Consider the following 16,789-nt stretch of genomic DNA (forward strand, 5'->3'; position numbering starts at 1 on the left):
CCTTTTTCAACTTACGACGCAAAAAAAATTAGACATTTAAAATGAGTTCTTCAATTTTATAGAGAGTTTTTAGTAAAAAACCTATAATTTAAACATTGCACACTTCTTGATCATTAGCAGTCCAAACTTTAAGATCACTGTTGATAATTGGTCGTGAAATCTATTTTCTCATGCACATTTTAAGAGTATTTTTTCATCTATGTTTCACCTCGTATCATAAATAAACTAGAGTGTGTTTGGGTAAGTTGAACATGACCTGAATCCAAATACGGGCACGCGAGAGAAATCTTTCTTAGGCAGCTACGAGCCGGCGCGCGGAGACAGCGCAGTCTCACGCTGTGGGCGAACAGATGCGAAGAGAAAGGACCTCTTCCTTTTGAATTTGGATGACCGATTTACAAGTATAACTCAGAAGACTTGCATGCGTACGTATGTAAGTAACACAATACTTAATTTACCACAGGTATTAATCAAAATTTTAACGTCATCGACAATGTGAATACGTAAGTGTTGTGTACGTAACCTACGTCTTAGTTGATAAGGTTTTAATTTACCCGGAACACAAAACATAACAACACTCAAAAAACAGTACGTAGGAGCGAGATAAAAAGAGCCTCTCCGTCATCAGACTTTCTCATTTTTTTTACAAGAGATCCAAGTCTAAAAAGTTAATATAAGGTAAACTACTAATAAACAGCAGCAAGTCTGGAAACGGGTTTATAGTTAACATCTTTGTTGGCCACTAGGACAGAAAGTACATGTGGTCGTATTATAAGTGATATCGCCTCAATTTCTCTGAGTAAGGCGCGTGGCAGGGCGCGGCGAGTCCGCGTGCGTCGAGGAGACACCGCGTACAATGGGCGGAGAAAACGGACGGATGCTGTCATCGCACTCTCGCGGCTTGACTTATGACTTACAAAATCTACATACAATCATCAGAGATGTGGAGCAGGCCAGTGGGCCGCGCGGCCACGCATCGCTGCCTGCGCGATAAACGCTCAGAAAACGTCGTTAATTGGAAATTAGTTTCTGCTAATGTCATGGAAATAATAGTACGTAATTATTGTAAACTGGACCTATACATATATTGTCTTTTAGCGAATAGTTCTCTTCTAACTGTACTCCTACCTACTCGATTGAAAACACTCTTTTCAAAGATATGTCTAGGTCCGGGTGAGCATTTTCCCACCAGAATTCCTTACCTGTAAGAAATATCCCTGATACTTCTAGTCCACGATTTCGCAAATAGTATCTTGACCTTAATTCTGTAACTCTTGAATCAAAACTACAGTTTGTTGCGTTTCAGCACAATGCGAAATTCAGTGAGGTGTTTTTTCGCGGTCGCTGACCCGCATTTCACGCTCGTACCGCGATACTTGAATTTTTCCGATTTATTGCCTTACTTTGCTCATCGTCTTTTTGTATCACTTTTTACAGCGGATGACAAATTGGAAACAGAAACAAGCATGTCGGGCGCAACGACCGTCTTTATGCCAGAACTACAGAATTAGAAACTTTTAAATATCTTTTTAAACGGAACGATTAAGAAGTCGGAGCTATATTTCAACAGGCAATTTATATCCCGTCTAAACAAACATATTTAAATATTTTGCCGAAAGCTGCTTTGTCGTGTGTCAGTCTGACGCGAGCCCAACACGCACGCACGTTAGAAAACAAGTGTTTTATTTGAGGATTACGATGCAAACTTGTTTTTCTCGTATTTTAGTCACATTTTATTTACCTGATAAAATACATTTTGTTTTTATTTGACACGTTAACTCGAAAATAATATGTTTAAACGTTGCCAAAAGGATTCAGATCCAATGAAGCGAAGTATTTATTGATACCACATTTGTAGACGATGTCCGGTCGACGCAGGGTCAAATGCACAATGATTTTCTTAGTCAGAATGTGAAATGCACTGATCCAGGGCCTTGCAGAGGGCAAAGACACAGTTTATTTAAACCAAGCATGTTGATTGCGACGCAGAAACGGTTATCGGCCAGACACGTGGCGAACTGCGTGCGCCCGCCATGTCGCCGCAACGTGATCGTTGCAATCATGAGATCCACTCAAGGAGTAGGTACTGGACGTAATAAAAATATTCCAATCGTACCTAAACAATACAATTCAGCTTCCAAAAATGGTTCAGTTTCTCTCGCTCTAACCTATTTCATTTTAAAACAACACGCAATCGGAATATTCTGGCCGCTATTGGCGACTACCAGCTTCAGTCATCAGACTAATCTGGAAAACAACAGAGCGAAAATAAACTGATTATTGACTGACATCTGAATACATATGACGCGTGTACCTACCATGTTTTCTTTTCAGACTTCATCATCTATTTTAGGATTTGATTCACTGCAACTTTGTAACAATCCTAACAACTTTTCCTAGTATAAACTGCAATCATATTTAATCCAAGCGGTATATATAGTAGCTAATTTAAAAATACAAGTTAATTGGTCAGTGTAACACGTGCCACCGACTCACTTTCCTCGTTGAAAATCTTCGTGTTTCAGTTAGCTGCCTCATTTCTCTAGTCAATTTAACCTTATTCTTTCTTCTGCGTCCACGTGCCAATTTTCTTTGGAGTACTTCTGCCGGGCAGCGGGATTCCCGAAAAGGTTACCGAGGTCCAGGTACACGCAGGGCAAAGGAAGGAACATGGTTAGGCTTAGTAGGTCTCTGACACTCCCTTCCACGCAACCCAAAAGCGGAAGCAGTAATTTGATGATTTCCCACCCGCAAAAAAAACCTTAAAATGTATCTACTTGATTCATGGTTTGATTTTTTTGCCCGTATTTTTTCATTGGCATACAATTTTAATGAAGATTATAAGTAATTTACTTCCTATACAAGTTTACACGTCATGATCAAATTGAAGAGGTTACTCGTCACCGCGACCTCCAAGCACATCCGTATTGCTCTTTGGCCTGTTAAATAGATTAGAGCGTGGGTTCAATAATTTCAGTTACATTTCAACTACCTAATGTTAGTGCATTTGCTTCAATACTGCTTGACTAACAACTACTAGTTTTAAACAATTCATACATTTCAGTAATTTTGCACAGTTTTTTTTTTACAGAAATCGAATGATCCAAAGAAATGTCTACGAATTTCAGTTGGGTAAAAATACAAATTAAATTAAGATATTACATCTTAATTTAAAATTTTACAAAAAAAAAAACTATGTAGTTTTTATTTCTTATTTTGGCACTGAAATATTCGCAGTGCTTTTTCAACAAGGTCATTATTTTTCAAGGCGGACTTTTTAGAAACGATTGGTTTTTGCAGCGAGTGGGCAGTCTGTTTACAGCTGCCTATCCTCTAGTGATTTACAACCGTACATACGCAGCTAATAACACTGTAGTAATAGAACACAAGGTCTTGACGCAGTTTGGTGGAAATGTTAATGTATATTAACAACTAATTAACTACTGCTATAACTCTATCTTCCATGAAACTTAACGTGGAAAAATCTGTTTCAGATATTTAGATCACAATTTCTCCTCTCTTATTCAAAGATGCAACTGCAAGTATTGCCCTTTGGTACAAGACTGAATTTTTGATAAAATTTTACGTAATTACATGATTAGTAAACATATCAGTTGTTGCAAATTAAAGTAGCTTCATAAAGCGATAAACGTACAATGTCAGTAGATTTATTTAGAAAGGTCTCACGAAGGTTTTATCACAGTCACATGAAGGTCTTTATGTGGCATTCGCATTTAGTACTACTTAAAACTATAATTTATCGTAGCCTTTTAATAATCACAGCTGTTGCTATCAATATCTTTATCAGACACAACTATTCAATTGCGAAATTATATGAACTGCTTTTAGAGCGATAGAGACACCCTAACAACTTTCATAATTGCTGTTGATTCAATTGGTTCACCAAACAGCTAAAGTTAGACCTACAATTAATCCTCAGATAGATAAATGTATTCTCTACATACAATCCGTTCAATTTGCTGCGGATGGCTAAATCAAACTAGGTTTGCAGTCCGTGACAATCCCTTAGGTATTAAACCTGGCATTCACTTGTTTGTTCACATTTACATAAACCTTGTTGTATTGAGAACAGCAGAAGGAAGTTGTAAGCAGAGTGCTTTAATCCAATTATAAATATTTTTATGTTAACGAAAGAATATAAGAATGATAGGCGATGACAATATCGTCGCGGCAGACATTGTGGACAATTCTGTATATGGTTGTTTTAAATCCATTTAAGGTACGGCGGGGGTGTTGGTATGGACGGCCTTGGAAACAAAATCATGCGATATTTTTGCTCTCAGCGTTAATGCGGAAGACTATTTCAAGAGTCAGGGTCAGTGGCGCCCGTCACCCGCGCCCGCGCACCTCGTGAGCGGACGCCTCGGTGTCAGGTTTCCGTAACGTGACATCCAAACCCCTAATTATTTGATAATTAGCCTATCTCTTTATAATAACATATATTTCATAGTTTACTGAATGCTTACATGGTGTAAGTACACATTTACACATAATTTATTTTCCATAAATCAAATCACAAAAGATGTCAACCGACGTCCGCTGGTTGGACATGTATTTGCGGTGAGTTCTGCTGACCTCAACCTGCTTGCATGAAGGCAACCTATAGTGATGTTAATAGGCAGTCTGCCCATGCAATGTCAGAAGATCAATTAGATTCAATATTTTAAACAACAAATTTAATAATAGCTAATGTTTTAAAGGTTGTCCTGAAGGTAAAAGGCATAAAGTATGCCCGTGAAATATTATTGTGGAAGTCAACCTGTTTATTTCGTCGATATTTTTCTCGACACCCAGATAATTTGGGCTTAATTGATCGCAGAACATCAAGGTTAATTCTTATAGGACATTGACATGAGCGTCTGCGGAATCAAATGAAGCTTTTATGCACTGACGTCACCCTTTAGATTTTCTTTATTTTAATAAGGCTTCATTTCACACTGAGTTGAAAATGAATTGTTGTGATACGAAACACGCGCTGGGAAAATTGCATTAAATTTAGTTTATCATAGTTTGTCAACTACAACTATTACGTAACGAAACGTAGAGCCACACAAAAAAACAGTGTAACGTTTTTTCAAACGTTCATACAATATTGTAAAAACTAAACTAAATCAAAATTGGTTCATCAGTTTGCAAGATTTTGTATTCAAACCTCTACTTCCATCTTTGTCGGGTGTTTCTCCAATATTTCGTAATTAATATTTTGTTATTGTAATTCTTTAGAATAGTAGACATTTTAGTGGAAAATCGCCATTCGCCTAATATTTTTTTATTTATTCAGATGAAGTTATTTTACAACATAAAACCATTGTAATTTAAATAAGTTGTTGTAAGTCGCGACTGAGATCACCTCTAGACTTTGAAATGAAACCAAGGCCGGTACTAATGTTCGTTTGACCTTCAATTTTTTTCACGAATTCATTTTAAAATACACAATAAGGATGGATCAGCGGAAAACATTCGGTTGCTAAAGGATTTTTTATTGATCACATAAACATGTTCTTATTAAACTTGTTAAAACCAGATATCTCTTTTATTTTTGTTCGACAAATGATAATTGTTCTTAGTGATTTCGTTTTAAACAATAGGTCGTATGTATTAGTCTAATATACACGTACCTAGATAGTATGCATCTATCTACGTTAATTGCGTCTTAATTTATTATAGATTCCATTTCCATACGAAACCGTCAACGTGGGCCAACAAGTGTCTACGTAGCAAATCGTGGAAGTGATCTAAATTCCCTCGTAAGTAAATGAAATTCGAAACAAATATAAGTACTGGCCACGTGATCACTCATCATATAATAATATCATGTTTCAGATTCGTACAACACCTGGAAGTCGTTTATCAGACTTCTTTGAAACGAGGTTACATACGTTTACTTGAAAGTTGACTCCAGGTGGTGAGCGCGGCGCACTTCACCTGCACCTGCCCATTTATGCAACTGTTCTGAGTTTTCTTCATCGGGTATTGCTGATTTTAAACATTTAACTAAAAAGGTTCTAGGCAGCTAGGTTTGCAACTGTTGGTCTTATTTACTAGAAGAAGAGTCATCTTTCTAATCTCAGAAAAGGTTTGCAGTGCGGCAGCAGATTAAGGTATTCATCTTTAAATTATTTTTAGCATTCATTGCAATTGGCAATTATTGAATCTTCACCAAAAAATTACATTAATTTTGAAAGCTATCAATGTAATTGCTTTAACGTATTAGGAATAGAAATTGCACAATGTTTACGAGAAACATTAATTATTACATATTTTTGTCAGGCCCGTGACTACTCTCAAAATAGAGTGTAAAAAACAAGTAGTCCTTGAATGAGCCTTCACATGAAAGTACAATGTTTCACATTGGTCACTAGCAGGGCCTTGAACTTTGAGAACGCGTCGGTAAACATGTTTGCGCAGTACTCACTGCGCACTCTTTATTACTATGACGTCTCGTCTTGCCCTATACTGTATTTGTTTTATTTCCCTGGTTTATTCCGTTACCTTCAGGCACGTGGCACTCCAATTGGATTTCTTATCTGGCCTTCGGTTCATCCGAGACAAACGTTTATGGTGTTCTACGACATACCATCGTTCAAGGCTAGTTCTCATATAGTGCTTGTATAAATCATTGTACGCATTGTACCGATAAAACAGATTCGATATTCCATACCTACCTAGAACAAAATGAAATGTAATACATTATTACCAAGGTTAGTAAAATTAATTATCATAGCTGTCATGCCATTATGCTAAAATAATTTAGCCACATATTAGTTATAACTTGTAACCTCCCGGTTCTTGTATTGTAGGTTTCTATATGTACAAAATTAATATCTGTTTGTATCACAATAATAAGTAGTAATCTCAATATTTTATGAGTATGAATAAAAACAACTTCCTAGTTGTTCGAGTTCAAGTTAAGCATATATAGTAAGATCGAGGAAAACATTCCTGTTTATGTACATAGTTAATAAAGTCCTTTGTGACGTAGTATAGTATGGTGACCGAGGTGGCCGAGATAATGAGTTCGTCAAGGTCAACGCGTGTTAATTACAATTACCGTGAGTGGTCATTCTTTGTTCCAATAATGATTAATGCCGGTCGCGAGTGGCGAGAAGTATCGTAAATGAGATAACAGGAAGCGTCCGTGTCGCGCCAATGTCATATCACAAGGTCGCATGACATTGGCCTGCGCTGACACCCGCTGGGCGCTGGCTACCACTGGCACCACTGCCCGCGAACCGATAAATCTGCACGGACTCGAGACCCAGCACTACGAAATATCAGGAATATGATAAAATGATGAGTTAGAAATATTCAGATATGATTTGAACTGTTTTTTGTTAAACTTTTGATCATTAAGTGCTGCGGATCTTCATGTGGTAAATAAAAGAGAACTCCCTTAAAATATACGATTACGAATTCACATGCCTACCTAGGTATTTCCTATGAATTATAAATTTATTTGATACAGGAAAAAGTTATCACCCCATACGTACGTCAGACCAAGAACATAATCTGCAGTGTTTTTCATACGTGTTAAATGTGACCTTGTACGAAAAAATATCAGCAAGTACCGTTATTGTTTTTTTATTTAGATATTATTTCATAAGCTGAACTGGAGCGTATTGTTGTACGCAGAAGTATGAAATTGCGTTGACTGTCGTATTTCTTATCGCCTAATCAGAAAAGCAGCGAGACCTTGAGCCTGACCCTGGATATTTTTATCCGCATACACATTTTGCGAGTGTTATGCAGGGACTGAATAACCCGAAAATTACGGTATGTTTAAATAACGGTATGACGTCATACCGTAAAAAAATTGTTACCGCTATATTTGGATACCTAATTTTATTTCGGTACCTTAATTTTTGGGTACCAATATAAAAAGGTATATTTCGCTAGCAGTACTTAGCCGTTACTAAATAAAGGTATGAAAAAGATGGAAAGACGAAGAAAACAGGATTGTTGCCGGCGCGCACGGTCGTGCCTTGGCCTTGACCACCCTTTTCGGTGCCTCGCACCCCTCGCCCACGTCCCGCAACTGTCAACGCTATATTTTTCGGTACCGATATCGCATAAAGGTTAAATAGCGGTATACCCTAACTTTTATTTTTTTAAGGTACACTTATTTTATACCGGTAGCGTAACCTTATACCGTAACCCCTTTCAGTCCCTGGTGTTATGTTAAGCAACGTGATGAGGAACTGCCAAAATCATATTTAAGCTATATCAGATAAAAAAATATAAGATAACCATTTTTACGTAACGTATTTGTAGAAGCAAAATATTTGTTCAAGGATGAAAAATTTTATGACATCATAATAGGTAGGTAGATATAGTTACATAAAAACAATCGCGAAAAATTTCAAGTTGTAATAAATAAAAGAGATGCTTTTCGTTAGAAGACTCATTAAAAGCATATTCAAATATATCTAGAGGGGTTGTTAGACACATAAATATGGAAGAAAGTTAATGTTTATGTGGAGTTGAGGGGCGAGCGGAGGACGCGGCGGCTGGCGGCGCCGGGTGGCGCGCCGCGGCTGTCGCGAGGTCGCTCGCAGCCGATCTAGGAAGTCAAGCGACCTCGACCTTGTATATGCGAAAAGTATTTTTCGACAACGACGCACGCACCCCTCCCCCCTCCTCTCTCTACTCGACCCCCGTGTTTTGTTGTACATAATTAACATTAATCATGTCACATTATGTGCGGCCTAGTGTATTAGCGCTTCTGGTTTTGAACCATCACAATAAGTTTATACCGACGTATACCAGAACATCTCACAACAAGATTACGAATTGCGGAAAAGATTGAAGGTCGTATGCATACGTCGGTGGAAAATATACAAGAGCGAGTTAATTCAAGACAATCGTATGCTTAACTAAACTATCAGACGCGGAAGTATGTGACGAAATATAACAATAAATTAATCATGTGGGACATTACTTGTCAGCTTCGTAACTAGGATCGGCCGCCACGTGATCCCTTGACTCATCGTCCACAGACAGAAACACTTGAAACTTTAATCAACTCATGGCAATTGCAACACTCGAATAGTTTCTCAGAATTTCGGTATGATACTTTTACGGGGAACACTAGGTACAACGAAACCCATTAGGGAAGTCATATTTTTTTTAAGATTATAAAGCTGAGAGCTGTAAGGAACCATATGATACGCCTCCGTTGATAGAATAAAGTTTAATAGTTCATGACCAAAAATAGAAAAAATTACTACCTACCTTTGTCAATTTCAAGTAGGCGGAATGGGCATAATTTGATAAATTAATATTTCCGACTGTTCAACAATTTAGGACTCTTAATTTTTTAGTCAGCCCTTTTAAAAGTCGATATGTAAAGGATTCAAAGTCATTTATAATTGACATATCGCTTCAGTGTGTTGGTGGATTGGCAAAGGTAACGGAATGATCTAATCATGCCTCTGTAATTATTTACGCAAGTGCAAGCCATGTGAGAGAGCTGCGAGCCGATCTCGATTGTCGTCCGATATTATGGCAATATTTCACCCCGACCGCCATTGTTCGCCTTTTGTTGCGCAACACCGTTTGTTAAACATTCGCAAGGTAGCCCTCAATTGTTTTCGTTTACTATATAAACAGCTCACACGAACGTACGCTCGTCGTACTCGCCACAGTTCAAAAGGTGTTTATTGACTGAGAGCCAAGTCAGTTAAAATAAGGACTAGTGATAATATTCGACTTGAAATACAATTTGCCAATATACATGAAGCCTGAGTCTAATTCAATAAATGATTGTAGGTATTATTCAGGTATACACGTAGTTATTGTAAATCGAATTGTCTTGACGTCATTGTATAGTTTTTATAGGCTTGACAATGGACATTTATTGTTACATAACTATGACGCATTTAATCTTTTCTATGACGAATATAATTGCTATTTTCTACTGACTATTGAATACGAATACATATAAAGAGTGATACCCTTGAGCGCAGCGTGTGACATTAGATGAGACGACCTTAATCTTGAACGATAGAGTTAGCTTAGCGGTGGCCAGCGTGCAGCGCCCCGCGTTATCTAACGCCTGTTGACTTTCGCCAGTTATCACACAACACCAGGGCTGTCACCATCCTTCACATTTCTCATTCCAACCTCTATTTTGACATCATTACTTATGACCAGTTTAAACTATGACTAACTATACTTTTCTTTATTATAATTTTACTGACAGTATTCATTAAATGAACACTCATAACCTTTTAAATTGTTTCCTTGGGACTTATGAAGGAAGTCATACATAGGAAGACATGCAAAGCAAATCTTAAATTCGTTTAAGTAAACAATAAATCATCTTAGAACTAACATTAAGTTTTGAGGAAGTTGCTTCATCTTGGTGCTTATGATAGACGATAAATTATTATCTCAAATAAACTATATATATGAATTTTCCATTGCCTAACTGTTATGATAATTGTCATATTAGTAAATAATTTAAAAAATATGAAGAAAATTAAAAGATGGTCTATGGTGTAGAGTTCAATTTAAGTAATGTTATCCAACTATTAAAAAAAAAGTTTCATACAAATTCTGGTTTTACCAAAAACTCAAAAAAAAATTGCATGCAAAGCATTCTGTTTGTAACCTAATGTATTTGCAGTATAATTTGGTAGAGTTAACCTCTTTTAACACTTTTTAACGATAATGATTTTTCATGTTACAGCTAAATTAATATTTACAAGCTTGTAACACAAAATTAAATATTGCTCCATATTCGGTACGCAGAAAACAAAAAAGAAGTATTTGTGGAATCAATAAAGTGTTGTCAAGTGACGCCCACAGCTATGAAAGAGCTTTTTGTATGTTGTACAAACAAAGTGTTGTTCTAGGAAGATACTGTTTGAGTTCTTTGTCGTACAACTGTTCTCGCAATATTTTATTTATCAGGTAGTACTGCCACGGCCCGGTTATATTCCATGAACACAAAATTCGCATCACTGTTTTCAAAATATTTACATAGTTTAACAAATAAAAAATGTTTTCAGTATTGTAATAAGTTTAAATCAAATAAAATGAAGTGCCAATACTGATATGATTTGAACGTAATTCCCTATTAAAAACAAATATTAAAGATATTCTTGTATACTTGTTTTTGTGTCCGTGGATATGTTTCTAATGTTCATAGGCATTGCGGATAAGTTAACAAAGTTCCGCATATCAGCACAATGTGGACATCCTTTAACCTTTCGTGTGTTTTAGACGTGGATCCACGTTCGAAAAATCTTTACCCTCGTGTGCCTAAGCGTGGATCCACGTCCAAAACTAACAAACTTTTTAAATGCGATTTTGTTCTCTATTCTTTGGACTTTTGGGTAAATTTTTTTTTGCAACGAAAACGTACTGAATGAATCTGTCACGGGCGGCCATTAGACTGAATGGATTTCGTCATGGGAATGGGATCGACAAGTAAAAACAAGTGCATTCTGGTGACACGTGCGACCGGTGAAATTCCTTTTGTGTGATTCTCACGAAAATAAACAACTGTAAGTATTCTTGTCTATTTTGCTTTTGTTTATATTATGTAGAACATAAAACAATTGAAAATAAATGTATTATTAACTTGATTTGTGATATTTCTACGATCAAATCTCTCGCGATGTTTTTTCTGTCAATGTTTTGATTTTCTTATCGATTTATATTTGCATCTATCTTAAAAAAATGTCGTTATTATATATCATTATAAAGGAAATTTCATTAACTTTCGAATTGCATAAAGGTTTTAGTACATTTTTTATCAGAATATGAAAAATAATTGACATTTTCTAAGGTCATGCAAAATGCACGCACACATTCTCATAATAGGGCTTGCATTTACGTGACGCAGATGACGCAATCGAATGGCGTCATGTTACGTCAGTCTTGATGTTTTTGTACAGTATGTTGTTTTGTTTGAATCCATTGATATATTGAACTATATATTATAATTGCAGTGTAAACTGTATATAGCGACAATGAAATAAATTGCGCATTTTATGGCGTTATTGACACTTGTTATTAAATAAATGGAATGAGATGGAATGGAATGAAACGAGATGAAAAAAAACAATATTATTTTACTATTTCAATATTTTTTACTAATAAACGATACTATACATGCTCATGATATAAAAAAAAAAAAATAACTGGTGTTGTTAATCGATTTCGCTCACGTAAAACTACTAGCGTTTCATATGGTTTCGTCCAAGTTTTCGTAACTATTTTTCTGCACACGGTTTTTCTCGCGTATCTATCTTAACTTTATAATATTATAAAAGCGAAAGCAATAAATATCAGAAAGTATCAATAAGTCATTAGTGGTTTTCTCTTCTTTTTAGGAATTCATCATGGTTGTGGTCCTGGATCTTGACCGGTTTTTGCATAAACGCGACTATATTTCTTGCTATAAAGGAGAGTGTATGTGGCCATGGGAGGAAACCCATTTCTTGCGGGAAAATATTTGTCATATTTGCCACACGGAAGTTAATAACTCCATAAGGCACTTCCGTGTCATCATGAGTAGAAATACAATTCGTCGGCTTCTACTATCAAATTTTTTCTGGTGCAAATGTGGTTATAGTGTATATGATCACTATCCCCCAGACGAATGTTGCTCATAAATTCTTAATTTTAATTTGATTCTTTTTTTAAATTCATTGATCAGATCATTCCAAGAAGAATATGTTTTTATTTTCAAAAATAAAATTGATTTCTTAATCAAATTAACTCATTTTCTCTACGTGGACACAAGAAGGTACTAGGCAAGATCTACGTCGTCCAATAAACTATTAAATGGCATAATTGACTAACTGGTACAGATTTTTTTTTTATTTCTTTCATTCTGTCATCATTGAAATAAATAAATAAATAAAAAACTAATCTATCCTAAATAACCGTAGGTAATGGAGCCAGACCGAATTATTGACGACGTCGGGCTTCCCGAAGCCAGCACTTCAAAAAGTGTGGTATGCTGCTAATAAATATTTGTATCAAATATTTTTGTTAATCAGGGAATTCTAACAAGTAAATATTTTTTTCAATTTTCATCTTTGTAGGGTACCGGAAGACATTTTCCCGATGACGACGATTATGATTGGCAGCCTAATCAAAGGCCTCATGACCTTGATATGTCTTATTCCGAGGTAGATATTTAACAATTTTTTTTTACTTTTTATTTTTAGAGTTTTGCACGCATTCTCCCTCTGATTAATTATAAATGAATATGATTATATTTGTCACATTATCAAAAAGAATTATCATAAATGGCAATTTACTCTTGTAGATACTCAGTGGCCATTAGGCGAGGAGCTAAGAGTGGATTCGGCAGTGAGGAAGAGGAGGAACCTATGTCGCTGGAGGAGCTTCGAGCTATCCTGGAAGAGACAGCCGAAGATGTTGAGGAAGATCCCGAAGAACACGAGAGGCTGTCTGAATCTTTCAATTGGTCAAGCGATTATAGTACATTTAGAGGTCAACCGGAAGTTTATTCCCAGGCAGGCGAGCGAGGTCCCAATATTAAGGAAACAGATCCTCTGAAGCTATTCACTCATGTTTGGGATCACGATATAATGAACAGTATTGTGGCACAGACAACGAGTATGCCTGGCAAACGATAGCGCAAGCATCCGAGTTACCGGACGGTATCTCGGCGCATTCTCGATTAAATGATTGGGTAGAAACCACTACTGATGAGCTGTACAAGCTCTTTGCGGTGATGATTTTTATGTCGCTGATGGTCGCAGGACGTGTGAGTGAATACTGGGAGCACGGGTACCCTGGCCATGCCAGGTTTTCGTAAACTTATGAGTATAAAACGGTACTGGCTACTCATGCGTTTCCTGCACTTTGTCGATAACAATACTATCAGTGTTCATGGTTCCGATCGTAAAGTTGCTAAGATACAACCCATCATTGACCATTGTAATAAAAAGTTTAATAGCATGTACACGCCTCGCAGAGAAATAAGCATTGACGAATCGTTGCTGCTTTTTAAAGGACGCTTGAGTTGGATTCAGTGTATCCGTACAAAAGCAGCACGGTTTGGTATCAAATTTTATGAACTTTGCGAGGCGGTTACAGGCTATTTGCTCAAATTTGAGGTTTACACGGGAAAAAATATCCACAGACAGGGGACTCTGCGGAGGACTCCTTGTATGGCTTTACGAGCGCAAGTGCGAAAGTGGTGCTAAGGCTCATGCAAAGATTCCTCAACAAAGGTCACTGTCTTGTAATGGATAACTTTTATAATTCAGTTACTTTGACACGATTTTTAAAGTTGAATAAGACCGATGTCATCGGAACTCTGAACAGGCGAAGAATGGGGACACCGAGGGACATACAAATTCTCAACGAAAGGAAACTTCAAAAAGCAGCAGTGGTAAGTAGACACTGTGGTGACGTATCTGTCTTATCCTGGAAAGACGTTAAATTAGTAACCACAGTGTCGACTTACCACAATGCGGACATGTTGCCTGGAAGAAGAGCAGGACAACAAATATTGAAGCCTGTGGTTGTGCACGACTACAATAAGTACATGGGCGGTGTAGATTTAAAAGATCAAATGCTGTCCATGTACTTAATGGAACGCAAAAGGGGGATGAAATGGTACTTGAAAGTGTTCAAACGGCTAATAAATGTTAGCATTTTGAACATTTTTATCATACATCGCGAGAACAGCACAAATCCCCTCAGCCACAGGCAATTCAGATATAAATTGGCGGAGCAACTGGCTCAGAAATACCCAAATTTGACCTTATCTCGGCTAATAAATCCTCCTGCTCTTCTCCGCTTAGATGGTGATAATCACTTTCCAATCTATGCAGATTCTTTAGAGATCGAGCGGGGAGCAAAAGAAACAAAATTAAAAGAAACCGCTGCGTTCGTTGCTCCTTAAAAAAAATACGGAAAGAAGTTAACACCGTTTGCCAGAAGTGTCAGAAGTTCCTTTGTCTCGGTCAATGTTGGATTGAATACCACACTCTCGAAAATTTATAAAATTTTGTCGCTAATGTAGGTATAACTAACATCGTGCCACAAAAAACCCGACTACGGAAAAAAGCATCTGAAAAGTATGAAACAAGAATATATTCCAGAATCAACGAAATACGGTATAGTGAGCATCTCCAGGTTATGGCCGTATTCGCATGCCGTTATGATTTATGCGTGCTTATTTAAGTGCTTACAATGGCATGCGACTACGGCCATAACCTGGAGATGCTCACTACCGTATTTCGTTGATTCTGGAATATATCTTGTTTCATACTTTTCAGATGCTTTTTTCCGTAGTCGGGTTTTAGTTTTTATAACTTTTATTTTTATTTTTCTCTTTTTGGTGGCTTGTGACAATTACTCAAACTTCACGTTCAGGACAAATACCGTGTCTAGAGCATTCCAAATAATACGGTCAACACACAAGAGATGGCGCTAGCAGGTCGAACAATTTCTAATTATTCAATCTTTGCTATTTTATTTTTTATTTATTTTAAGTAATATTTGTAATGCCAAATGGTATTTCAATACTCATTGAATCAAAACTAATGCAAGTACGTTATTTGTGAAGAAATCAATTTATTTTAGTGCAACTTTTTCTGTCTCATCGGCTTTTTTTTTAAAGTAGCCTATTTTTTATAGAAAAAACTAGCCTATGACACTCCTGGTGTTAAGACGAATCAATCGACACCTCATTTGTCAAAATCTGATGAGTACTTTTTGAGCTACGGTCTAACAACCGATTCAGATACATACATACATACATAGGGTGTCAAACTCATTACCCTTCCTTTTTCCGTAAAGTGGTCATTTTTATTCTATGGTTATTGTCATTATTTAGAAAATTATCCTTTTCCTAGAAATTTTTCCTTTATTTTTATTGTCTTTTTAAGTATTTTTGTTTCCCATTGCTTCAATTATAAATTTTGGCAAGATCAGATTTTGAATAGAAGGAGGCGACGTAAATTATAATTGATCTTGAAAAATTCAGAAGGAATGGAAACGAAAAGATTTAAAAAGACAATAAAAAGAAAAAAGAAAGGAAATTTTTTTAGATTAAAATAAACCAATTAATTTTTTTTATTTAAAGCCAACAATAAAGTGTCCCCGCAGCTTATTGCTGACACAGCAATCAAAAGTAACTGTCAGGCTATCGACACGCCAACAAAATCTCAACACCCAATTCATTATTTGAAAACCCCACGTCATTAAAAGCTTCCCCTAAATCGAGGGGTAACAAGGGGTGCGGGGTGGCGGGGGCGGCGGGGCAACCACCAAGATAACGCACGTACGCACGGCACGACTAAGTGATGAGCTGGTATTATGGACGAGGACTAATTGTCGCTTTTGGAGATCGATGTGGTTTTGAAGTCAAGTCATCTGCTACTCTCTGAGGTTTTGTTAAGAGCAATTGTAAGGTGTTTGGAAATTGCTACAGACCAAGAGCACGGCTATTGATTTACCCGTTACGACATACCTTGGCTAAAGTCACCTCCAGTTACCAGTCAATCTTTAAAGCAGAGTTTAATAAATGTACCAAAATGGGAGATACGCTTACTTCACTTCCACGAAAACACGTACAACAACGACACCACACCTACCTAGTCTATATCTACGTGGAAAATCTCATCCCTCACTCACGTCAGCTAATAATGCAATTAACAATAACAACCTCTACATCCCGTCCACCCTCGTACAAAAATTCCATACACTTCCCCTGTCGGGCTGTATCGCGCGCTCGCCGCGCCCGCGCCGCGCTCGCGACGGCGACATAGCG

The 16,789-nt window shown here is 36.9% G+C and overlaps 1 protein-coding gene across 1 annotated transcript; it reads left to right on the forward strand.

The window, feature by feature from the left end:
• The first annotated feature begins 11,202 nt into the window (after positions 1–11,202).
• Positions 11,203–13,640, forward strand: LOC113507185. Its single transcript, XM_026890047.1, has 5 exons — positions 11,203–11,531; positions 12,363–12,836; positions 12,924–12,989; positions 13,080–13,166; positions 13,317–13,640. The coding sequence occupies exons 3-5, from the start codon at positions 12,927–12,929 to the stop codon at positions 13,638–13,640; spliced, it is 474 nt and encodes a 157-aa protein (XP_026745848.1). The 5' UTR covers positions 11,203–11,531; positions 12,363–12,836; positions 12,924–12,926.
• Positions 13,641–16,789: the final 3,149 nt, after the last annotated feature.

This window comes from Trichoplusia ni, unplaced genomic scaffold (genome assembly GCF_003590095.1).
Source record: "Trichoplusia ni isolate ovarian cell line Hi5 unplaced genomic scaffold, tn1 tig00000921, whole genome shotgun sequence".
NCBI classification, from domain to species: Eukaryota; Metazoa; Arthropoda; class Insecta; order Lepidoptera; family Noctuidae; genus Trichoplusia; species Trichoplusia ni.

Bases quoted from the DNA above. Each gene is read 5' to 3' on its own strand.
- LOC113507185 (XM_026890047.1), top strand. From the start codon at position 12,927: ATGGAGCCAGACCGAATTATTGACGACGTCGGGCTTCCCGAAGCCAGC. The intron at 12,990-13,079 runs GTATGCTGCTAA...TCATCTTTGTAG, and splicing joins CCAGCACTTCAAAAAGTGTG to GGTACCGGAAGACATTTTCC. The intron at 13,167-13,316 runs GTAGATATTTAA...AGATACTCAGTG, and splicing joins TTGATATGTCTTATTCCGAG to GCCATTAGGCGAGGAGCTAA.